We start from the raw sequence: 26936 nt of genomic DNA, 5'->3' as shown, positions 1-26936 counted from the left end.
CAATAGTTACTTTTACTGGTAACTAGTTACTTTTATAGTGGAGTAACTCCGTTAGTAACTCAGTTACTTTTTTGGAGAAGTAACTAGTAACTATAACTAATTACTTTTTCAAAGTAACGTGCCCAACACTGGGGATAAGTGATCCTTCTGCAGCGGAACAGCAAAGGATAACAGTGAATCCTAATACAGGAAAAAAAAACTGGTTAATAATAATAATAATAAAACATTTTTTAGAGTGGACTATGCAGGGCTTAAATGCACAAGGGTGATGTTTAAATTAAGAATACAATTATAAATATTGGGAAATATTCACCCTTCCTGTGCAAAAACAGAAAAAACAGCTATTATTTAAACAAAGCTTTATCTGTTTTTCCAAATTAGCTCCTTTAAAATATAGCGGAGAAACGCGCCTCATCAACCGCACTTGTGGTTTTATGCTTGAGCGAATGATCTTTCGTTTTAATGGATGTTTGATGTGAAGGAGAAAGATGTTCTGTTATAATTCCATTATTTTAGAAACTTAAATTCCAGTTGTTTATTTTTTTTTAACAATAACGCTTATTTATATCTAGAGAAGTCCTTATTTATATCTAAAGAATAATCCTGACTAACCAGTAATTAAGATACTGCTAATATCTTTATACAGTTTTAGTCCAGCCATTTTTCGTTTCTCTAAAAATTATTTTATTAAAAATAATATTTAAAAAATCGGTTGTTAATTTTGTTTTATTTATCCAGATTGTTTCATTTATGAAGAAGAGAAGTTATTTTTTAAAACTGCAGCGCTGAATTGTGTTGTGGATACTTGAATCTATTATTAATGGCTGATTTTCACGATTAATTCAGTTAATTCTAAATTCTGTTTTATTACGATTTTCAAAATAATGTAATCAAGTTTTTTGGGTGACTAAAGCGCTTTGTTTATTTACAATACGCTTAGATGTACAATATTTTATGGCGGTTAGCAGCAGCGGTAGACGCAGTTAACAACGCTATAAATGCCGCCTGACATAGAGCTTAGATCGGTCCCAAAAAATCCAGCCCGGCCAGGCCGAGCCCTTTCACGTTCAACCCGACCCGCTCTATAAACTCATTACGATTATAAAGTCATTATGAGCCCAATCCCGATTTATACCCCACATTTTTTGTAAATTTAAATCGATCTAAAAACGTTTTCGGGCTGTTTGAATGAGCGAAATCTGAATGATGGTAATTAACATTGCAACATTGAAGAAGCATAGATTACCTATTATTTAAGAAAAAAAATGTTTTTAAGAACAAATCTCCGAAAGATTAAAACAAACAATGCGAACAATGAAAAGAGGCTTAAACATCGGTAAATTAGGCTGCAGGAGGATGTCCGAATGACTTTTTTCTTTAATCTAATATAATTGAATATGATTTAAAAATACAAAATACTTTCTAAACAAACAACCCTTTTTATATTGGGCTTGTAGCAAAAACACATTAAACAGCAATAAGGCTATGCACTGCATAATCATTAAAATCACAAAAATATAGCTAACTATGTTTAAGAAGATAAAACACTTTCTGAACAAACGAATTGTTTTTTTAAGCCTATATCCTGAGTGCTAAAGCACAAAAAATATATGACAAAATCAGGCCATTCACTTCACACACAGCGCTGCAAGTCAAGTGCACAATGTGGGGAAGTGGAGGAGCTCGTATGCAGGCCAGAGCTGCATTATTATACCATCCTAACTTGTGCAACCTTTTTTAAACAAGTTACATGCTGTGTTACTTTACTAGACTGTGATGAACACGCCATAGCTTTGTATAAAATAAAAAATATCATTCAAAAATAGACGCCTACCTCCGAGACCATTTTCTAGAGCCTGACCCAGTCTGAGGAAAGTGGTGGGAAATCTCGCCCCGATAATGTGCTTAAAATCGTCACTTGCTTAAATGATCAGTTTACAGACTGCCACTTTAAGATTAAACTGTTTTATTCACATTACAGGCCTCATGAATTAATTCAGATTTGTTGCTCAAATCAGATTGTGCTGTATTCAGAGGCGGTTCTTTAATTAGGCAAACCTAGGCATTTGTCTAGGGCCTCGACCAAATCTGTCCTTCATAGGGGCCCCCTAAATCTGATCATCCCAGCTACAGTAAATACACCAAAAACAATGTTAATCTGTTACTTATGTAAAGTAAAGAATAAACATTTCTATTTAAAAAAAAACAGAAATATCAGTAGAATACCGAATTAATGTCTAAATACTAATTGTCCAAACACACATACCCCCCTCCATTGCTTGCATTGAACTAGTCCATAATATGATGATGTAGCAATGTGCGACACGACGTGTTTCCTCTAATTACATCCACGCCAAAGCAAACACTGGTAATTTACACTGATAGTAAATAAACACAAGAATGTTACTGATCAAAATAAACGCTTTTTAGGAGAGATATACGTTGTGTGTAAATATGTATAAGACAATACCTGACGAAATCTGTTTTAATGACCTTAATAAACATCACTGTGACAGCGCTATTCACAGTTTCACCTCAGCAAAGGACGAGGACACGAATCACTTATCTAACCAGCCTTTACTGATTTCTGCCCCCAATAACCCTTTCAATAACCTCCAATAGCCTTTAATAGTCTTCAGCAGCCTTCACCAGTCTAACCTTGCTGCCGTGGTGTGTCCACTAAACGCCGTAGTTATAAACATCATGAGGTTAGCAGCGCGCTAACTGACCTGTTTATAATGTAATCCCAGCAGTGACTCCGTGACGGCTGCTCTTAACTGCTGCTGTTAGCTGCTTGGGCTGAAAGATGAACTGTAGAGAGCTGTATTATTCGGTTAGTGGGGTGATCTTAAGAAAACTGTAAAAAAAAAAATCGCTCCAGACTGGCTCAGCTGAGCCTGTAGCCCGTGGCTGGGCTTGTGCTGCTGCTGCTGCAGCCCCGACTAGTGGTTGGAGGAGGAACTGCAGCTTCACCAGGAGTAGTTTCACCAGTTTCATCCACACACAGCTCTGATAAACTGCTTAACCCTAAACATCTGAATCAGATCGGCTAAAATCATAAGAATATCTGCCGATCGCCGATACCGTATTTTGGTTGAAAGTCGGCCGATACCGATACACTGCCGATCGATCGTTCCATCTCTAGTTATTTGGTTTATGTGTGGGTTTCAAGAACGAGGGGCCCTTGTTTATATTTTGCCTAGGGCCCCAAAATGGCCAGATCCGCCCCTGGCTGTATTGTCCTCTCTTCCTGGCTCCTCCTCCCTCGTGCTTCTATCCAGTGTGTTTGTCTCGCTTCCCAGGAGAGCCTTTGTTTACCCTGCCTGTTGTCTTCCTCGCTTACGCTTTGCGTGATCTCTGTTACCTCCCGTTTTCGTTTCCCGGTTCCGTTTCCCGGTTCCGTTTCCCACCCGTTTTCGTTTTCCCTATCAGAAAAATGAATAGGGGTTTAAAAAAACGCCTCTGTCACATTCTATGGTAAATAAATCTGTTTAGACCCCTGTACGTTTTATTCTGTGTACATTTTACTCCTGAACACCACTGGATCCTCTGAATTTCGAGATCGTTTAAGAGTCATAATGCGAAAAATGCTAACTTTAAACTAATGCTACAGCGGAGTGAACTGACCTCCCGGCGCCGCTGCAGAGATTTGCAGGAGACTGTTTTCGGCGCAACACCAGCGAACTCCGGCCGTAACTATACAGCGTATGAAACACAGCTGAGCCAACTAATGAACTAACTGCCCTTACTGAGGAGAGCTGAGAGCATCACAGCATAAAATCACTAAAACAGGTCAGTGATACTCCAGAACCTGCTGTTTAACGTTCAACATTTACCCTCTTTATTATGCAGTGAAATAAATTGGTGTTACTGGTTGGTTGTCGCCTCAGTGAGGGCAGGTAGTTGATTAGTTAGTTGTTAGTTGATTATTTGGGTCAGGTGTTGTAATTAGTATAAAATAACGACCGTAATTAAGTACTAAACCTGCAGGGAAGCGCTGATCCTGAACTGAGAGACGCTTTCTTATTATCTGCTTTTTAAAACTCTAACACAAACTACACTGCTCAACATTACTGAAAGAGTTTTCACCTGTTTAAATGCTTTAATGATCCTCTGTGAAGAAGAAGAATAATCCAAAACGCGATCTGACCGGAGTTCACTGTTGTTATGCAGAATCCAGCCCGGGGTAATTTCCAGCCGCTGTGCTGTGCTGTCAGTTAAGCATTTTTCTGATTACTGGAAATTTAAGGGCTTTGAAATCTCCTACAGGACACTTGGAGCAGCTGCCTGTTTTCTCTCTACTCCACGTAATAATTCCTGATTAGTAACAGGAATCAACACAAATTCTGCAGGTTTGAAAATAGACATAAAAGTAGACAACTGTAATGAAACGAAAGGTTTGGAGGACAACTGTAAGTAATATGAATTAAACTGTTCTTAAAGCAGCATGTGTGCACAAATCAGATTTCATGTGGCTTCTGGCTGTCCACACTGTCAAAATATATATGGATAACATCTATATATGCCAAAAATGGATTTGGGCTGGCAGTTTGAACATAGCCTAATATAATGAAGATTTATGGAAACCAAAGCATATTTGTAATCCCATAAAAAAGGAAAACCACTCCAGTTGAATATCAGTATGATAAATAAACAGACACGCAGGCAGAATACACATATTTCATCTTTATTTTTGAACCAACATATGTAGTCATGGGTAAAGCTTCACTGTGTTATTTCTATGTAACAGAAAGCTATAGAAACAGAACAGGAAAAAAATAAAATAAAACAAAACAGCAAACATGACAGCTGGTTCCAGAAGCAGCAGCAGCATTTTTTCTCTGGATATTTTTCCCATCAATCCAACACTAGCAGGCCAATATCAATCCGTTAAACATATACAACAAAATTAACTTAGCTACTTAAAAAAAGAACAATAATAACTCAAGCAACAACGTTTATACCATGGTTGTTTTAAGGTAGCAATCCTCTTTCTCTCCTCGTTTAGTAAAGTCTAGCATTCTAACGCTGGTGCTTAAAATCCCGAAACAAATTCGAAAAAAAATCTCCAAAACAAAAAAAAGTAACACAAACACATTTTGGAAGCACAGTGTTTTTCTGGCTATGGCGATACACATCCCATCTTTTTTTATTTATTTATTTTTTAGCTCATTAGTGTCCGAACCACCAAACCAAACAACTGCTACTGACTGACCCGTTCTCCTTTAGAGAGACTGACTTGTTATTTATTTACTCATTTTTATTTTATTTTTTTCTAAGGTCAGATCTAAACTTCCAACAGCCACTGACTGCCTTTGCTAGCACAAAAATAGCACAAAAATAGCGCAAAAAAAACATTGCAAAAATACAAAACGAAAGTCCAGTTTTTTTCCCCCAAAGTTATCAAATCTGAAGTCTGAAGGAGAAGAGAAGCAAAGAAAGGAAAGTAAAACAAAACAGAGTTAAACAAACACTTGCTTGAACTTGATTGGCCTGCTTTCTCTTTGCAAAACATGATGGTAACATGAAAATAGGGAATATATATTTATATATATATTTTACATATATGCACCAGATATGTTGTTGGAGTTTTTGTTATTTTATTGTAATTCACTTTTTCCTGAAGTACCTTTATGAAAACATGGTTAAAAAAAAAACATTGCAATAGCAAATCGAGTGCTCGTCAGTGGAGCGGATCATCTGACAGCCATCTGTATGTATATACAATTCCCAGACTGTCGGATTATTATAATATATATTTATTTGTTTCTTTGTGGTTCATCCCAAATTTATGGGACTAACAGAAAGAAGGACAAAGAAGCAAAAACAACAGAAAAGATCTTTAGCGTGAATTACATTTTGTGACAAAGAAAATTTAAGAAAAAAAAATAAAGTTTCCCACTTCAAAGTTTTAAAACTTTGAAAACAAGTGTACCACACCTCTTTTGTTGCAGTGCTGGGACCGGATCTGAACTTCACAAACTTCGTACACACAAAATACTGTCTCTTTTTAAAGCTAAAGTAACAGAAAAAAATAAAACAACAAAAAAAATGGTGAGATGAACGAGCTCAACATCCTTTTATATCATCAGGTATAGAAATATACATCTATATACCATCAGAGTTTGCTACACCTGCCATGCGTTGATCTCTTGCTTAAACTGAAGAGAAGACCTTCCTCGTTTCAAACTTTCTTCTCCAACGTCCTCCATCAGAGCCAACGAGAGAGAACAGTGTTCCTTCCTCAAAACATTGAATTGATGTTCACACTTCTAATGACCATCCAACTTGGGACCAACCAACGACAGGACGCTTTGGTAAGGTAGATATAGAGCTAGATCTGTAACAGGATCAGCTTGGGATGAGATGGGATGAGTAAAAGCAGCAGATATCTAATGTTTCAACTTTAAATAATGATAATAGTAATAATACTGAGCCCTCAATTCATACTGCTCAATCTAATTTCAGGGTTTCTGGACCAGATATAAGAATCCAGAACCAATAGAAGAAGCTCCGCAGCCGCTGCCGCCTGAGTGAAGGTCACTCTCTACTCTACTCCTCCAACCCTTACAGAAATCACACACACCTTGTGTTTGATGCTGCAGTCGCCATTGTTACAGTAATGAGGTAGAGAGCCGCCCTGAAGCCAGGACTGATGTTTTCATATGCTCCCCAGTCAGAAAGGCCATCGGTGTCTGAGTTTGGTATATTACCGTATCTTTGCACTATAAGGCGCACTTCAAATACTTTACTTGTTCCAAAAATTTCAGTTTAGTTCTCCAGCAGTATTAGCTGCTAAGTGTTAGAATCATTATTACAATAAAAATCTATCAAACACAGATTTCTTTACCTTTTGTGCTTTTATGTTCATTATTCTCCTTTTATCCTGTTCTTTAAATGGTCAGTACCCCACAGGAAGACCAGCACATATTGCAGTGGTATTATTTTGGTCTTATGTGGTATTATTCTTTATTCTAGTCCTTCTTTATCAGTGCCTATCAACTACTCGCAATTTAGCCGTGACTCTGTGAGGTGTTTAAAAACTCCAGCAGCACTGCTGTGTCTGAGCCACTTTTTACCAGCACAAACCAGAGAATGAGAAAGTTAAGAATGACCCATCACCCAAATAATAATAATAATAATAATAATAATAATAATAATAATAGCTGATCTGTGGTGGTCCTCCTTTGGGGTCCCGAGGATTGAAAAAGAACAGGGTGAAAGGAGGATGAATACAGAGAAACACAAGAGATATAGGACTTCACCAGTCGGTCATTATAGGACTACAATGTGTCCTAAACAAAGAAAATAGATAGATAATGACGTAGAAACAAGGAGGTGGTCATAATGTTATGATTGATCGCTTACACCTACACACAGGCCAGACAGAGAGATGGACAGGCAGACCTGCGCGCACACACACACACACGCACACACCTAACTGACTGACCCCAATCGTCCATTATGCTTTACTTGCACTCATTCGCTCGCTCACTCACACTCATTTACATTCATTCTTTCAAGCAGGTCTCTGTCTCTCTTTCTGTCTGTCTGTTTGCATGTCGAGCTCTAGGCCTTTGTGAGCCGGTAGGCAGGGAAAACCATCGATATGGAGACTGGACATGAAACACTGAGGACAGACAGACAGATGTACCTCCAAAACAATTATCTCTCAACTTAATCCTCAAACCTTATTCACTCGAGCTCCGACAGACAGCCAATCCCAATCCAGTACTCATAACATCACAGGGCCTCTGAAATGTGCACTCAGCTCAGACTTTAAGCTTATATCATATATATCAACTTATTTCATAGTTTAAGTAGCAATATTCAAATATTCAAATGTGCTCGCAAACAAACTACTGCGCTGTAACCTTTCTCCAAATTTGAGTTGACAGTACTCCAAAAAAAAAAAGTCTGAGCCCAGTTGGCCGACAGCTTCCCTTTGGTGATCCTTTGGTGAGTTTTGGTTACTTTTCTTTATTTTTTCTGTTTTACATTCATTTTTTTTTTACGTTTTTATAGTTTAGTTGCAATTTCTCCCAATTTGAGAAAGAAAGAAAAAAATGTTCATATTTTTCAACGACAACAAATTAATTTTAATTTAATAAAATGTGTGATCAAGAGAGGATACAGAGAGAAAAAGGAAGAGAGACCGAGGGACAGATACAGAAAAAAGGGGAGAGACAGATACTGAGAGAAAGAGGGAGAGCGACAGATACAGGGAGAAAGAGGAAGAAAATGGAGAGAGATACAAAGAGGAAGAGAGACAGATAAGGAGAGAAAAAGGAAGAGAGACAGAGTGACAGATACAGAAAAGCTGGAAAGAAAAAAGGGGAAAAAAATGAAGATTTTTTTTAGTAAGTCAAGACATACTCAAAACATTGAAAATAAATGGAGCATTATTTTTTGTTTTATTATAAGTTTCAATAACTCTCAATAAGTCTTAACTTCTCCCTATTTGTGGATGCCATGTTTTGGGCTTTGCTGTGAAGAAGAGTTCTATGAGTGCACAAACAAAAAAAAAAGGAAGAAAATAATTAAAAAAAAGTGATGGGGTGAAGGTGAAATTTAAAATTTTCAAACAACAAAAAATATATATTTCTGCAGTGTAGAACCTGCCCTCCAAGCCTAAAGCCATCAAACCATCAAAATTATAAGTGACGTGTTAATAAAACGAATAGTGAAGAAGAAGAGTGAACAGATGAAGAAAAAAAAGGGGAAAAAAAGAAACACTTAGCTTTTGAGCTTTTACTAAGTCAAGACATCCTCACGACACTGAACGTGAATGAAGCCTACAAGCGCCATACAAGCTCTCGGACAAACGACAACAAAACAAAAAAACTAAACAAAAGAAAGAAACCGAACTAACTGATGGCCATTTTGATAAAAGCACTCTTTTAAGCTTAATTTCTTTTTTTCTGATTTTGTCTAAAATGACATTTTCCATTTTAGTATCTCCTTTATCATATTTAAAGAAAACAAAAAATATTATAAATTCATTATAAGTTCATAAAGATATGATACACTGCTTGCTCCTAACTGGACGCTTCAGGTAAGGGGTAAGTGTGGGAAGGAGGAGAAGGAGGAGCTTCACAAGGTGCAGCAGCCTGATTGGCTGGCTGGAGACGGCGAGAGCTTTGGCAAAGCATCAGGGGAGGGGGGGTGGCAACCATGTCCCTCCAGCCTCTCTGAAGAGTGGGTTTATTTTGGGAGGCTCAGGAGTCTCGGGGTAAAGGTCAGGGTCTGGGATGGGCAGGTAAAACAAACAAAAACTAAATAATAAACAAAATGAACAAACGAACGCTGTGCTTGTAAGCCAGCCGCCAAAAGGCATCAGGACTGCGGCTTTAAGGGTGGGCAATAGAGGTGGGCCGGGGTGGGAGGGTCAGTCCTCACATGGACTCGAACTCGTCGATTCTCTGCTTGGTGTTTCCCTGGCGGATCTGCCGGAGGGTCTTGTACTTGTCCCTGCCGGCCTTGACGTTCTCGGCGTGGAGGACGTCGTTCTGGGTCTTCTTGGTGTCGTCTCGGGCCTGGGCCAACTCAGAGCTCAGGGCCTGGGAGGAGGAGGAGGAGCACAAAGAGGAAGAGTGTTTGGTTTGGTAGGGATAACTGTTACTGTGTAGATGATAAAATTGTAGAAACCTAGGTCTAATCCCATTTCTCACTTGTATTCCTACCACCTTGTCTTTAAGTGTCATTTAAGTGGTTAAAATTGGACAACTGTCAAAAAGTTTTGCTGGAATTTCCAGTAAACTGTTCTCAGCTACTAGCAGTGCTCTTGACAGTTTGTTGTGTTAGCAGGGGAGCGATACAGTTAGTTACATTAAGAACATTAAATTAAATACATGGGAGAAGCAGGTAAGGAAAGCATAATAATGACTAGACAAGTGACTTGTTGGGTAGGTTGTAAATATTCAGAATATTACTAATGTCATGCATGTAATTTTTCCGCAGCTTTCCAGGATCCAGTAATTGTTTACAGTTTCTCCAAACATGCTTTAGAATGGATGATATAGTGCATATTTTGCCCCTGCAGATAAATTGCTTTTTACATCGTTATCCAGGCTCAAAGTATCTCCACACCTCATTGGTAGAATCCAGAGAGCCCTGACATTTAAAATGAGGCATTAAGAATTTTAAAAAGTGCACAAGAAGTTTATTAAAAATCACTGTTTACCACCCGTTGAGTTAGCTACATCTCCAGAGATTAGATTACGCTACGGATAATAAAGGGGTAAAAAGTGATTTATCCGAAGGGGAAAAATATGCCCCAAATCACCCATTCTAAAGCATGTTTGGAGAAACTGCAAAAGTTCAAATTATAATTAGCCAGTGTTTTATAAAATAGCTTTTATTTTTTTATATCAATTCTGAGCATAAATGTGTTTAAATCAGTCTTTTAGTGTAGTAGTGAATATGAAAGCACTACAGGCAATTCCATTTCTGGCAATATTTCCTTTCATTTCTTCTTCTTCTTTACTCAACTTCCCCAAGGTTTGGACACCACTTACTTTTCTTTTACTTCATCTTTGAATGTTTGAATAGAAGGGTTTCTCTTCTATTTCTCTTAAATATTCCAGTTAGTCATGCTATTAGACTGCTTGGTATGCAATATGCAGGAATTGCAAGTTTGTGTTTTTAACCAGTTATGGTTTAAGGCAATCATGTAACAATTAATACAGCCTGTCAAATTCCACCAGATTGTATGATCACAAAACAAAGTATACACCAAAAATATTTAAAATTTGTTTTGCAAGAGCAGATTAATATATTTTGTTTTATTTTCAATGTACATATGAAATCTCCACAACTGTATAATTTGTCACATTTTTTAAAATGTTTGGATAAACATTTATACACTCTGGAAAAAAATAACAGACCACTTAAAATGATGAGTTTCTTTGTTTTTACCAAATTGAAAATCTCTGGAATATAATCAAGAGGAAGATGGATGATCACAAGCCATAAAACGTAAATCGGAACTGCTTGAATTTTTGCACCAGTAGTGACAGAGTTATCCAAAAGCAGTGTGTAAGACTGGTGGAGGAGAACATGCCATGATGCATGAAAACTGAGATTAAAAATTAGGTTTATTAAAAATTAAAAATGATTAAAAATCAGGATTATTCCACCAAATATTGATTTCTGGACTCTTAATACTTTATGAATATGAACTTTTGTTTGCATTATTTTAGGTCTGAAAGCTCTGCATTTATTTATTTTTTCTGTCATATCTTATTTTCTGCAAATAAATGTGGTTCGTAGTTTGAGTAAAATTAACATTGTGTTTTTTTTTCTATAAACATATATTACAGCCCACTAGCAGTACCACTAATGACCACTGGAGGGCTGCAGCTACCCACAGGTTAAAAACAACCTGTCCTGGGTTCCTGGACATTTATAGAATCCTAATCTGTAAAATCTGTGAAATCTGGAGAAGCTGATTCTGAGTGCACACTCACCTGGAGCTGCTTCTTGACACGGTCATTCTTCTGGGCTTCAGTGAGACGGTCCTCCTCGCTGCGCTGGTCTGCCACCCCATCGTTTGACAGCTCTGCGCTGGCCTCGGCACTGCTCTCGTCATGCTCATCGTGCTCGTTCTCTGCCGAGCCGCCTGCTGGCACTGCCGTGGTCATCACGGTCTTCAGCTCCTCTTTGGTCTTCTCCAGATCTTCCTGTGCAGAAATAGCCTGGGGGGGAGTGGAGAGAAAGTGAGATGGAGAGGAAGGTTTATGTACTCGTTAATGAAACTGGTTAGAATGAGATTCTCATTATGTTACTTTGATTAGATTAGATTTGTGGACTCGTCACTAAAGATCAACCAACAACCAACCAACAAATCTGTGTGTAGAGACAGTGATCAGCACCAAGATGAACAGTTTATTGTCATAAATCACACATCCAGAAGGCCTGGTGTCATGGCGGGTGGTCTTTATTACAGGCACTTTACAATACAAGCTATTCTAACACTATTTTAATAAGGTCGTGCAACCGGCATCCCTGCCTTTTCTGAATGCACACTCTGATACACTATTCCAATGCTCGTCCACACAATGCTGCAGAGTCAAGAGATTGCCTTAAAGACGCAGACGCTATGCCATTTTGCTAAATTTGTAACCTTTATTAGCCTTTTTTCTGGGTGTTTTTTTTTATACAAGTGTATATGCAGTCTAGGACCACATCTAAAAGAGTAACTTAAATCCAATCCCTGTCCACACACATTCCTGAAAAAAACAGATTCAAACAAGTCATTTAAGTATAGTTATGTGAATGTAGCTTTAAAAATGGAAAATAGATAATCAGCTAATTATCAAGTCCGTCTCGGCTGATGTAAATGTAAGTTGGTCCAAATTGTTAACAGACCATAGATGTGCTGAAGTCTCTCTCTCGCTCTGCCCCTCTCTCTCTCTCTTCATCTCTCTCTCCCTCTTTCTCTCCGCATCCGTAGCCTTGCCTGCCTGTCTCTCCCCCTCTTTCTCTCTTCATCTCTCTCTCCCTCTTTCTCTCAGCATCCGTAGCCTTGCCTGCCTGTCTCTCCCCCTCTTTCTCTCTGTATGTCTGTCTGTCTCTTTCTCTCCCCATCTCGCTCTCCTGTCTCCCTTTCTCTCAGTATCTGTCTCTCCGTCTGTCTCCATCTTTCTCCCTAACAGTCTCAGTCTCTCTCCATATTTGTCTCTCGCCATTTGTCTCTTTTTCACTTTTTCCTCTGTATCTGTCTCCCCCTCCCTCTTTCTCTCTGTATCTGTCACTCTGTCTCTCTTCCTTTTTCTCTCCTTATCTGTCTCTCTTCCTCTTTGTATCTCTCTCCATTTTCTTCCTCTTTCTCCCTGTATCTGTCGCTCTCCCTCTTTCTCTCAGTATCTGTCTCTCCCCTTTTTTCTGTATCTGTCCCTCGGTCTCTCTTCCTTTTTCTCTCTGTATCCTCTCTCTTTCTCTCTGTATCTCTCTCCATCTCTCTTCCTGTTTCTTTCCGTATCTGTCTCTCTCCTTCTTTCTCTCAGTATCTGTCTCTCTCCATCTCTCTCCCTCTTTCTCATCTCTCTTTCTGTTTCTCCCAGTATCTGTCTCTCTCCATCTCTCTTCCGCTTTCTCTCTCTTTTTACACTGTCTCTCAGAATTGTTTTAAACAATACCCAGTCCTAGCGCAAAGACAAGAAAACAGAGCCGGAGGTTGTTCAATACCAGGATCTTCAAAATGGGCTAATTCTTTTGCCTGAGCTTAAGCACTTAGATAGGGGTAGAATGTAACACCTCTGCATAATCACAGCTTAATACCCATAAGGAGATGGAGGTGTATAAGCTCGTGATTATAATAATCATTATGAATTATTATGGTATGTTTACAGGCTGGACTATTGGTCTCTGCTCCTAGACTGGACAGCATGACATCTGAGAAACCCTCCAGAGTAATTTGATCAGTATTTGTGTATACTTCACATTTCACACAGACGTCCCAGGAGCTTTACATGGTTGGGCTCAGGTTCATTAGGACAAGGGCCAGCAGACATGTTTGATATGCAACACACTGCAACTCTTGACCTCATATTGATTCGCTCCAGCGAGTCTGCTAAGCACAGAGAGTCTGATAGGAAGTGACAGCTTAAGTAGGCACACTCCACCACCCCAACGCTGAGTGCTTGTACTTCTCCCATTTGATTCACTTGAACAAATCTGTATCAAATCAAAGTTAAACCCTGGGAAGCACACAGCAAGACTCCAGTCATACTGATAAAAGTTTAATAACTGTAAGAAGTGTTAGGAAGTGAAACTGTAAAGTCTGAGAGTGATAATGAAGTCAGAAAGACAGGCCTAGCAGATTTTCTTGTCACTTGTGAACAGAACTCTAAGCTTGTCTTCAGTGTATTAGGCTAATTCACTGTGGCAGATTTACAACTAGGTTAGACTAAGTGTGTGTGTGTGTGTGTGTGTGTGTGTGTGTTCTGGAGAGGAGCATTACCTTGTGCTGCCATTCCGAGGCCTCCTCCTCTTTTTTCCTCTTGGCGTCCTCCAGCAGGGCGATTTTGGCGGTGAACTCCCCCAGTTCTGCAGCCTGCAGAGCGACAAAGCAGTTAACTGATTTTTATGACTGTAGATACAGTAGATATGCTTGAATTTTGGTTTAGTTTGACACTTTTGGAGAAATAAGGCTAATGCAGCTCATAGGCAATAGAAAAAGAACAGGACTGACTGGTAAGGCATTGTGTGTAATGACTGCGGTTCAATTCCCTACCTGTGCCAAAACCACCATACTTTTGGCTAGACTTATTCAGGAAAATGTATACTTCCTTTACGAGCAAAAATTAACTGTATTTCTGTGGTGTCCTTAGTATATGGTAGTCTCTAGGCTTAACTGTTTACTGTTAACTTAATTCACGGCATTTGCCAGGATCAGTTCATAAGTTTGTTTATTTGGAGCGTTTTCTTCCTCGGTTTGGTTTGTTTTCACACAGGAGCAAACCTAAATGCACCAACATGTGCCCCAACTAACCATGCAAGTCCGTCATCTCTGATTGGTCAGAGCTGTCCATCATGGGAGCAAAAAAGCAAATATAGCAAGAATGTGTTATGCAGTATGAAGCTGCCTTAACACTGAATATTGAACGTTTGCTGCTGGGTTGTCAAACTGTGTTTATTGGGTAGCGCAGCATCCACACAGTTGTGACGGCAAACAGAGTTGTGCAGGTAAGATTGTAATATACCAGTGGTTCCCAACTCAGTCACGGAGGACCCACATTCTTGCACATTTTAGTGGTTTCTTGTAACAGTCTTTGGAACCACGTATGATATACAATTTGTGGTATATTGTGGTTGGGAATTTCAATAAGATTTACCTTTCCTGTCTCACCCAACAAATTTAGCATACTTGTTATTTGGATAATTTAGTTTGTACAATTATCAGACGGGTTATGCTGTGTTTTTGTACTGCTTCACCAAAGTTACATAGTGCATTGGATCTCTTGCCTCTTGCCAGATAAATTAAGACTCCCACACAAATGTATTTAAACAGCAGTTACAGTTATAAGCGAACACACATACCAGTTGCTCCTGGTTCTTCATCTGGTCGGCAGCCTGTTGAGCTAGTGCTGCTTTGGCCTCCTCAGCAGCCAGTTTCTCTCTCTCCAGCCGTTCTGCCTCCTCCTTCGCTCTCTTCCTCTCTTGATCCAACTCCAGAGCCCGACGCGTCTGCTCCTCCAGCTCTGCTCAGACACACACAAACACACACAATGAGAGACACACATTCCAGCGTATTTAGCCTCAAATCACCAAACCACGTCAACTCTGGTGGTCCAAACTCAGCCACAGAAGTAGAGGTCGTTGCCCAAATCAAAATCCACAGGTCAATTAATATATTTCATCCAGAGTCAACAGCACAGAGGTAGTTGTACACTTCAGGAGAGTGAGCTAACCATGCCAAACACTCACTGACTCACGGACAACAGGACATCTGAAACCCCAGCTCAGTCTGCTGGACACTTTAATATAATTTAATATACGGATCAACCACAGAAGAGATTACAGAGGAGAACAGAGACGGATTCACAGCATGCTACTGGAGCACATGGGACGGCATACAGGGGGACCCATTTTATGATACGAACAGGGGAAACACCCCCAGAATAAAACAAACAAGTAAACAAACAAACAAACAAAAAGGAAGGGTGGGCTTTAAAGAATTGTTTCTAAGTCTCTTAAAGTTTACCTTCCTCAGAAGCCAGTCCTATGAGAGGTAAGAAATTTAGTAAAGTTTAGTCACACATCATCATGTGTGCCTCAAAAGGTGTGTGATGATAATTTAATCAAGGCTTAAAATTAGTATCTTCCTAAAGCTGCATTATTATAGACTTTATTCCCTTTAGGCTATAGAAGCACAATCAACATGTTATCTGTATGTTGTTCAATATGTACCTTTCCAGTAAAAAGTTTGGACACACCTATTTTGCATTCAATTTTTTCCTTTATTTCTTTATTTAAATCATTGGGTACATTGTAGATTAATATTAAATGAAAACTCCAGTGTGAAATGGACTTGTGGTGTAGAAAAACATGATAAGGAGTACAACTAATGTCGAATAGCCCACCTCTTTTCACCCTCAGCATTCCGAAATACAGCGATTTTAGCCAATGCTCCCAACAGGCTTACAGTTCTAGCAATAGAAAATTTTATTTTGTGGAAATTCCTGCATTAATTCCAGCTGTTGCTGAAAATATCCCTAATATTCATGCACAGATTTCATTTTACAATAGATTGCCCAAGTCCGACTACCTCAAGGTGTACTGTGTATTAACAGTATTTTTTAATATACTAGCTGTGTATTTTAAAAGTCCTCACTTATCAGAGCCCTTTGGAGGTACTTTGAGCTTGTTAATGATGTAAAAAATTGTGCAAATTTCTTTGCATGGGCAACGCTATGCCCCCATCACTAGTAGTGTTTGGTCTTTACAAATACCCAACATAAAAACCCAAACCCAAGTGGTTTGGGATGAGTTGGAGCGCAAAGTGAAGGAAAATCAGTTAAGATCTCAGAACCACTTGGCATAAAAGAAAAAGGTGCTACTTTAAAGAATTTAAAGTATAAAATATATTTTGGCTTATTTAACACTTTTATAATTGCAAATGTGTTCCTTCATAGTTTTAATGTATTCAATATTGACATTCAATGTAGAAAAACATGAGATGTGTCCAAACCTTTGATTGGTCCTATATATACACAGCTCTGGAAAAAAAAAATAAGAGACCACTTAAAAATGATGTGTTTCTTTGATTTTACCAAATTGAAAACCTCAGGAATATAATCAAGAGGAAGATGGATGATCACAAGCCATCAAACCAAACTGAACTGCTTGAATTTTTGCACCAGGAGTGCAGGCATAAAGTTATCCAAAAGCAGTGCGTAAGGCTGGTGGAGGAGAACATGCCGAGATGCATGAAAAAAAACTATGACTAAAACCAGGGTTTTTCCACTAAATATTGATTTCTGAACTCTTAAAACTTTATAAATATGAACTTGTTTTCTTTGAAATATTTGAGGTTTGAAAGCTCTGCATCTTTTTTGTTATTTGAATCATTTCTCATTTTCTGTAAATAAATGTTCTGAATTATATATATTTTTGTTTGTAATTTGGAAGAAATTTGTCCGGAGTTCATAGAATAAAACACCAATGTTTATTTTACTCAAACATATAGCTATAAATAGCAAAATCAGAGAAACTGATTCAGAAACTTAAGTGGTCTCTTATTTTTTTCTAGAGCCATGTATGTATATATAAATATATTTAAATAAATAGATATTTTAAGCATTAAAATAGTTTTAAATCTGATTATGAATACTGTGATTTTACGCTTATGATTTTATCCTCATTCAGTGGTATATATAAATGAACAGAAACAACAAAGCTTATAAATATCTAATTAGGAGACTTATATACTTGCACATTAACTCAATGCTTTTGTACCTTTCTGTGCCTTTATCGTTTGCTCTTCAATTTGTCTCAGTCGCTCGATCAGCTCGTCCTTCTCACGTTCTATTCTTTCCTTCTCTTTTTCTGCGTGCTCTCGCTTCTTCTTTTCGTTTTCGAGTTGGGCCCTTAAAACAGAGTACAATAGAGGATGTGGTCAGAGATGATATGCTTTGGAAAACACACAACCAGTTGTTTTCGGTTTGATTTCTAGAGAATTTCCACATTTCAGGAAAGGCCATTCACTGCAAGTCAAACACTGCCCTCTAAGGATCATAATAGGCTATGTTCAGACTACCAGTCCAAATCCATATTTATATTCTATTCAGATACATTTTTCTGGAGGCTGAGGTGGCATAAAACACAGTGGATCAACACCAGCAGATGACATGTCTCTCCAAACCATCACTGAGTGTAGAAACTTCACACTAGACCTCGAGCAGTTTGGACTGTGTGTTTCTCCACTCATTCTCCAGACTCTGCTCCCTTGATTTACAAATGCAAAATTTACTGATGATCAGTGATGGTTTGGAGAGACATGTCATCTGCTGGTGTTGATCCACTGTGTTTTATCAAGTCTAAAGTCAGTGAAGTGTTTTCCCACAAAATTTACAGCACTTCATGCTTCCCTCTGCTGACAACTTTTATGGAGATGCGGATGTTATTTTTCAGCAGCACTGCCAAAAGTACCAATTGGTCTTATATAATAATCTAATTTTCTGAGACACTGATTTTTGGGTGTTTCATTGTCTGTAAGCCATAATCATCAACAATAAAAGAAATTAGCGTTTAAAATAGCTCACTCTGTGTGTGTGTAATAGATCTAGATAATATACGAGTTTCACATTTTGAACTGTATTACTGAAATGAATCTAAAATAAATTAAAGTAAAATAAATTTTCAATTATATTCTAATTTTTTCAGATGCCTTCGTGTATATACACAGTATGAATAAATTTGATGATTCTCGTAAAGATTGTGAGTACCTCTCCATCTGTTTCTGGTGTTTTTCCTCTCTTGCCTGGGCCTTCATCTGCTGCACCTCAATGGTGTCTGGTTTTCTTCTCCTCATGTACAGCTCATGATTACCCATGCACAGCGCCAGGATCCGCTTATTGATCCGCAACCGCGGAGCGTAGAAGACAAAATCCTGCAATTACAAGAACAGAGTCGAGTGACCTACAAGCAGCAAGACAATGGTAGGAGTAAACAATATGATATGGTACACATATTTACTGTTAACATTATATAGATTTAATTTTAATCTCCTGGTTTTATTACAGAGATATTAGATGAAGTTATTTACTATTTTTTTTATCTAGTTCTAATCTAGATCTGATATTGATCTATTATGTCTGGGTGGTTGAAAATATTGTGCAACACTACATGTAGCATCATTCATTGTTTTTACAGTATCACCCACTCCAGTAGGCGACACCAGGTTGTATTTAAAGGCTACAGTACATGTAGTGTAATACAGTGCTAATATAATCAGCATTAAATGTACTACATTAATATTCATTAAGACTGTATCTCAATTAAGAATCTTGATTTTTTCAATGCACATTAAAAGTGCTAATTATTTGTAAACTGCTACTCCATACAGAATACTCACTGGTGCCTTCTTGTCAATGGGCTTGATGACGAATTTCTTGTCATTGAAAGAAATGTTACGGATCTCGCTCCAGGGAAAGCCGATCTTTGGTGTGAGTCTGTGGAGAACAGAAAATGAGAGAGATGGTTGTTAGAATTCATGCCTAAATGTATAAGATAAAGATTACCACTATAGTCCTTAAATTAATAGACTGTATTGAGATCCATGACTATACAAGCATAGCTGTGAACAATTATGCATTTTATTCATGCCATGAATTTGACAGACTTTTCAATAGGTTTCATAAAAACAAAACACAAAAAAATAAATAAATATGGTGTGTCTGCAGAGCTCTGACTTCTTGGTTATTTAGTTGAATGGCCTAACCCGGTGTTTACTCTGGCAGGCGTCAAGTCACTTGTGTCGCCCTACGATTGTCTCGTGGTGTGTTCGAGGCAGTTCTTGTTGTCACGAGTGGGTGTGTATTGGTGAGCCTGGTTAGCATACTAGCAAGCTACCTATCGAGCCATCCAATACTTTCTTCCATACTTTTTTCTCCAAACTTTTCCTGTATTTGTGCAAAAATGCATCATATTACTGTATTTTTCACACTAAAAGGTTAACCTAAAATGCTTTAATTTTTCCCAAAAAATGTCAGTTCCCCCTATAATCCTTATGTATGAATTTTACCAGCCCCTAAGCGTGCTAAACAATAGCTCTTTCACCGTTCAGAGGTGAGTATTATCGGACTGTAGTCTCCATGATTACCATGTTATATCAAGCTACTTGGGATGAACCGCTAGCTATTATCACCCTGGCTTACCGGAACACTCAGGGTTCCTCTGTCTAGTGCTATCAGACGCCATTAGGAAAATCTGTAGATAAACGAAAGCGCTTTACTGACAGAAATAAACAGTTTTCAGGAGAGAAATCTGTGTATATTAACATCCAGGGCTTGTTTGACTTTAAAATATATATTTTTTAAGAATTAGAGTTTTGTTACTTAGCTTTGCTTTACTTTACTTACAAAAATCTACTTTACCCTTCAAAATCTAGTAGATCTAGTGGAAAACCTTCTTTCCTTGGACAGCAGAAACAGTTACTCCAAGAAAAGTAGGATTATTTTTTATATGCTTGATTTTTGAGGAAAAAAAAATGAGCAGGTGTTCTATAGGTGCTCTATATTTTTTCCTGTTAATCTGTGAATAAAGAGTTGCATATTAAATTGACAGAGATACTCAATTTTCTGCTCTACAAAGCTTAGCACTTTTTAAGTTGCCTAAAGTGCACTGCACATCTCGTCCTGTAGAGGGCATCAAAATTCAAGCAACCGAAATTCAAACTGGCGCCTTACAGACTGAGACTGTTACCCAATCAGTTGGGTCTATAATAAGCTCCTAATCTGATAGGTAACTTACGGTAAAGTGTGTGAGCTTCCAGTCACTTCTAAATACGATCTTAGGCAGCACAGGTGCGAGACTTCTATTAGTCATGCTGGTAAATCCCGTGGTGGATGGTGCATATATTAATAGTCCTGACTCCTGTTCATTTAATATTGTGTTACATTCATACTTGTACATGTATCTGATACAAGTTAAAAAAGGTCATTCCAGTTCAGCAGCGTTTGGCCTGAAGTGCTGATGCTATAATTTTACAGGAAATGGGATGAGACCCCACAACCACATGCAGTCCTGTATACATAGACGTTTCTTGTAAGGTAGGGTCACGTACGAGTTATCCTCTACCCTCTACACAGGAGGCTCAGGGCCAACACACACATACAGACAAGCGTCCCTGACTGACGCATCCGTGTCCAACCTCTCCCTCTCCTACAGCCAAAAATAACACGCTGCCCTTTGCTGACACACATCCCTACTCCTATCTCACTCCAAAACCCTTTCCTGGAAGACGCTCTCGTTCTGACTAATTCTACGACTCTATGCAGCGTGAAGATGACAGCCTGGCATCGTGCCAAAGATCCTAATCTGGTCTGTGTGGACAAACCGGACCATTACACGCTAAAACAAAAATAGAGTCAGAAGGAAGGAACTGAAACAAATTTATTTCATACAAATAACAATGCAATTTTCAGTTTTAGCACTTTCTAGGAATTCAGTTTATTATTAGTTTATTACAACTTTAATTTAAGAGGTTGAGATAAAGAAAACAAAACTATAAAGCGTTTAGGAATTAAATCATCAGTTAAGCAGGTATAACATCTGGAGCTGATTTGGAAATTGGTACTTTCTGGGGAAAAAAGAGCGCAGTGCTCAGAGCTTGGAAACTTAAAAAGACTTGGATGTTTAACATTCTCAAACAACAGCGTCACTTGATTACTGGATAACATATCAGAGAAGGCACTAATTAACCACAGCACAGAGGACAGGCAATGATCGTGACCAGCAGCTTCTGGCTCCTATTGTCCATGCCAACAGATAAGGAGTAAGGAGGCCTTACATGCATATTCCAGGTCAGCGCTGGATATAAATCTACACAGATTTCTCTCCTAGTCTCAATATTAGCTAGCAGTTCATCCCACTTGGCTTATTTTAACACTGTAAACGAGCAGACTACATTCTGATATACTCCACTCTGAATGGTGAAAGGACTACCGTGGTTTGTGGGTAATGCTAATGCTGCTCCAGCAGTGCTAGCAAGGGTTAGCAGCAGACTACAGTCCGATAATACTCACCTCTGAACAGGGAACTAGCGGTTAGCGTCTAATGCTAATGCTACTCCAGACCCAGTGCTGGAGAACTAAACTGAAACTTCTGTATAACGCTGTACTTCAGTGGAGTGGCTTTACTGCTCCTTACAACCTAACTGGTAAAAGTAATACGTACGACACTCTGGATTATTAAGGGGCACTGACGATTTTGGGGAAAATTTAAGTGCACCTTATAGTGAGAAAAATAAAGTATTCATCAAACGTAGAGCAGTTTTGTGTGGATTGATGTGTAACTCACTTGTCTTCGTGTTCATAAATGTTGAGCCCCAAAGCGTCCACCCCCAGCCACAGCTCCGTCCCCTTCTTATTCTTGATCTCAAAGTAGTTCACGCCGTACATCTCCAGATCCTGAGCAATTTTCAGATACTCCATCATCGAGTCCTCTCTGAAAACACACAACAGACAAAAATCAGACGAGCAAATAACATGCTGCCATGCACTGCCAACAAAGATACTGTTATTAGCTATGGGCTCGTGCATGCGGGTGACGTCTGAAAACAGTAATTACTGTACCTCAGCATGCCTCTGTGCTCCTCATGCCAGGTCTGTATTCTTTCTTCCCACTGTTCTTTAGTCAGCTTGTGTTGCTCTAGAACTCTGAACACAAGAAACAAGGGTTACATTTTGTGCATTTAGAACTCAGCTGCCAGAGCCCTGAGAGAGCACAAATGGCCTTGCTCTCTCTAGGTGGGCAGATGGTGCTCTTTCCCCTCATCACTCCAAAGGGTGATGTCACTCAGCACAAGGAGTCAGTGAGATGATATATCGGATCAGAGTCGCTGCGCTTTCCTCCAAGCACACTGGCTACTCGGCAATGCTACATCAGCAGCAGCTCAAAAATGTGGAAGATGTGTCGGAGGAGGCATGTGCTAGTCTTTACCCTTCTGGCGTAAATAATAAAATGGCTCAAGAAAATACTGTATATTGAACACTGTCTAGTTAACTAGTACAACACTGGATGCTGATGATGTGTCAACAGAATAGCTGGTCAATTTTAGGTTAGTATGGACAAAGGTATTTGGACCCTAGCTAATTCATTATTTTGATTTTTTTTTCTTCAAAGGTATATAAAAAAAAAAAAAACACGGAACTGTCTACATTCCAGGGTTTTCTATAAGATTCTGAAGCATTGCTGTGAGAATCTGATTGCATTCAGTGACTTTCCTGGAAGACGCTCTCATTCTGACTAATTTTAGAACTATATGCACCATTGGTCAGGAGGTGAAAGGAATTAAAACGTTTTATACAAATAATATTAAAATCAAAATGGAAGCTAAATCTGTAGTACCACAAAAAAAGATTTATTATTAGGTATAAGCATTTTAACCACCCCCTATCTGTGCAAATATATTTATACATCCCTTGTAACTGTAAATGCAAAGTATTGCCAACAGAGTAGGACCTTATCTAAACCTCTTAGTTCTTCGTAACAACCTTAACTATATCCCTGTTAATTAATTTCTCAATATCTGAATATATGTACCTCAAACACTTTACAACCGGTTACAATCGCAACTTCTCAAAGCCAAAATGAATCTCACTTCTTTTCCCACTAATACCACAGTCATCATTCAGCAAAAAGTTGACCACTGCAGAGGTCTGTTGGCTCATGCAGCAACACTGGGAGTTAGTGTTCTCCTGCAAGCGTGTTGAGCTAATGAATCATGCTGCCTTAGCAGAACTAGGAAACAGAAAACTGGGAAGTGATTTACTGGTTTTGTGTGTGGCAGAGGAAGAGGAGCATTCAATCCTTCACTCCATCTGGGGTTACAGTATGATTTGGGCCTAGTCTGACTAGCATATTAATATAAACAAGTAATATTTTTAGTGCGTTTCCAATGCCTTGTACTAAATAACAGGAGATGTGCTTGACTTGATCCCTAGGGGTGTGCATTCATTACTTATTTCTATAAAAACAAAACAAAAAAAAGCACTGGCCAGTACTGAAGTACAGAACTGCATTCTGGGATTTTAACAAGCAAAGTTTTAGGTTTCAACATTCACGTCCCGTAAGTCCTTTCCGTAAGTCAAACCACCACAAGAGGTAAATCAGCGAGCGACTATCAAAGGCTTGCCAAGACCCAGAGATGTTTAATTATAGCTCCTGACACACAGGGCTGTGTTTTGACACTGCCTAGTGGGGCATGAGTTTGAAACTTGGATTTGGGAGAGCTTATTTCTGAAGTCTCTTTGAAGTCCAAATCACGCTAATGATGTGGTCATAAACTGCCATCCATCAGTCTCTTGTTGCAATTTGCTGCTGGGGATTAAATACACTTTAGGGCAATGTGCCAAATTCTACACAAAAATGTAAAGAAAATCCTGTATACATTTTAGTACAATTTAATTGTATTTGTGAACATTTGTGATTTTGCTAGGCTGAATTTTCCTATCCACTTAGCAGGACTCCTCCAATAACTAGTGATGTCCCAACACCAGGAGGGTGAAGACTAGCACATGCCTCTTTCAATACATGTGAAATTAGCCACCGCCTCTTTTCAAGCTGCTGCTGATGTAGCATTACTGAGTAGCCAGCACGCTCTTAGGAAAGCGCAGCGATTCAGCTACGATACATCAGCCAACAGACACCTGCGCTAACCGCCATCGACTATGATCCTTGGCGATCATAGTCTGCTTTTACTTGCAAAACCAGACAGAACTAAGCTAAGTAAACAATACCGTAAACCTTTTAAAAAATAAATTACTTTAAAGTCAAAAAAGTGCTGGATGTTAATCTACACAGATTTCCATCCTGAAAACTGTTTATTTGGGTGAGTAAAGCACTTATTTATATACAGGAAGCTTAGATTTCCAAAATTCATACATAAGGTGCACTGGATTATAAGGCTTACTGAAGATTTTTGGGAAAATTAAAGAAAGGGTAATACAGTGACATAGCTGTTTATGCAAAAAACTAACCCAGTATAATCATTTAATATGGAATATAGGTCACCTCTGTGGCAGAAGCCTTTCATTGCCAAGGTAGCCAGGCTTGTGGATGTCTTTGTTGTAGTCTCCGTATTTGGCCTGGACCGAGTACGATGCCAGCAGGACTGCGGTCTCTGGAGGGCAGTAATTCTCATCATTCAAAATGGCCTCTTTCACCTTTGAAATGAAAGCAAAAGGGGACATTTTATAGTTTGAGTTTAACAAATTATTTTATACAGTACCATGTTTTTATTTGAATGAATCCTGAAATCATTCTGACTACGAAAGAACACATAAGGAATCATGTAGTAACTTTTTTAACTTGTTAAAAAATGTTTAACAAACCAAAACACTCTCTAAAGCATTTAGTTGGCTCTTATATGCAGTGCTGATAACTTGTAGTTTCTGAGGCTGGTAACTCTAATGAACCTTTCCTGTGCAACAGAGGTAACTCTTGCTCTTTCCTCTTTGGGACCTGTTCTAATGAGTGCCAGTTCCATCATAATATTGTTTTGATGGTCTTTGTGTCTGCACTTAGGAGTACTTTCAAAATAAGTTCAAAATAAATTAGTCATTTGTTTCTTTAGTTGAGTAGTTCTTGCCATAATATACAGATTAGAACATAACTCAATAGGGCTATTCACTCTTCCTCTTCACAACACAACTGATGCTCTTAAATACAATAAGATAACTCTTGACAAGTTCAGCACAGCTGTTAACTGAAAGCTGATCATTCCAGGTGATTCTACCTCATAAAACTGACTGAGAAAATCCAGCCAAGATGTGCAAAGCTGTCTCTATCTAAGCAATAGGTGCCATTTAAAATTTAAAACATATTCTGGTTTGTTTAACACTTTTTTGTTCACAGTTCATAGTTTGAATGTAGTATGAATCTATAAAGATTGTTTTTTAAACAGTAAAACACTGTATTTAAGGTTTGTATTGTTACATATATAATACAACATGCAGAGTAAGACGGCTAATTGACTGCTAATTACGGATTAGCTTTCTAAACCTCTAGTCAGGATAAAGCTTTGAGGTTTATTACAGATTTTTCTGCTCAGTCATGTGAGACCACTCTGAATGCTAACCAGGCTCTAGGCCAGTGTTTTCAAAACCCCTGCACTGGGAAACCCATGCTGTGTATGATTTTGTAATAATTTAATGAGTTGAGTCAGATACGCTAGATGGTGCAACAATGGCTCCCAAGACGGGCCCAATATTTTGATTCTGACGCTGCTCTATTTGTGTATTAGTGCAATCTAAAGTCAAGAGATTGAGTCAACACAAATGTAGATTTCAGCAGCTTAGTTGTTCTGTGATTTGCTGATTTCCTAAATAAAAGAAAAAGTTTTTAAAAATGATTTGAATTATTAAAGGTCATTTAGCTAGCAAATTAGCTCCCTGAGGGTAGCCTAGGTATAGTGGCTTGTGAAAGAATTCATACCCCTTGAACGTTTTCACATTTTCCCTGCAGGCACCCAACATTATTAGACGCTATGCTGAAGTATTGTTGTAATGTTATCTGACATCATCATGACAAACATTTAACCTGAAATTAATACCTACTGACGTTGGTGGCCACCTTAAAACCTCAAACTTGTAGAACTTGTAAAAAAGCGTTTTAGCTGTGGATAATTGTGAAGTGGATGATAAATTATGCATGGTTTGCAAAACCTTAATCAAATACAAATCTGAAAGTGTGAAATGCAAAAGCACTCTGCCCTATATATCTCAATACTAAGTAGAGCCACCTTTGGGTGTTTTGAGGGTATGTCTCTACCAGCTGAGGTGTGGATTTCTGCAGCTCCTCCAGAGTGACCATGGCCTCTTGGCTACTCTTTCTCTGAACAGTGCTCTCCTTGCTCAATCTGTCAGTTTTGATGGACCATGGCCATGTCTAGCAAGGTTTAAAGTTGTAGAATACTTTTTTTGTTCCATTTTTGCATGATGGATTGAACAGTGCTCTTTGGGATGCTTAAAGCTTGGAATACGTTTTTATAGCCTAACCCTGCTTTAAACTTCTTCACAACTTTATCCCTGACCTAACTTGTTAGTTCCTTGGTCTTCATGATGCTGTTTATTCACTAGTGTTCTCTTCTAACAAACCACTGAGGCCTTCACAGAACAGCTGTATTTATTTATACTGAGACTAAATTAAACACAGCTGGAATCTATTAACTAATTAAGACTTGTGACGGCAACTGATTGCATTGGATTTTA

General features: G+C 38.5%; 1 protein-coding gene across 1 annotated transcript in view; it reads right to left on the bottom strand.

Annotated features, from left to right (window-relative positions):
* Nucleotides 1-4671: 4671 nt before the first annotated feature.
* The window catches only part of LOC103042331 (radixin), a 74027-nt gene continuing 51762 nt past the window's right edge, over nucleotides 4672-26936 (bottom strand). Inside the window, exons 6-15 of the mRNA XM_022674783.2 lie at nucleotides 24739-24890; nucleotides 22299-22382; nucleotides 22024-22170; nucleotides 19079-19175; nucleotides 18450-18613; nucleotides 17461-17591; nucleotides 15043-15203; nucleotides 13964-14056; nucleotides 11469-11696; nucleotides 4672-9560 (exon numbers count right to left, since the gene is read on the bottom strand). Of these exons, the coding sequence (XP_022530504.1) occupies nucleotides 9396-9560; nucleotides 11469-11696; nucleotides 13964-14056; nucleotides 15043-15203; nucleotides 17461-17591; nucleotides 18450-18613; nucleotides 19079-19175; nucleotides 22024-22170; nucleotides 22299-22382; nucleotides 24739-24890 (1422 nt within the window). The 3' untranslated portion in view covers nucleotides 4672-9395. The remainder of the gene's footprint in view (nucleotides 9561-11468; nucleotides 11697-13963; nucleotides 14057-15042; nucleotides 15204-17460; nucleotides 17592-18449; nucleotides 18614-19078; nucleotides 19176-22023; nucleotides 22171-22298; nucleotides 22383-24738; nucleotides 24891-26936) is intronic.

Source organism: Astyanax mexicanus, chromosome 21, assembly GCF_023375975.1.
Source record: "Astyanax mexicanus isolate ESR-SI-001 chromosome 21, AstMex3_surface, whole genome shotgun sequence".
NCBI classification, from domain to species: domain Eukaryota; kingdom Metazoa; phylum Chordata; class Actinopteri; order Characiformes; family Acestrorhamphidae; genus Astyanax; species Astyanax mexicanus.
The sequence above is the reverse complement of the archived record's forward strand: the minus strand, read 5'-3'. Positions and strand labels throughout refer to the sequence as shown.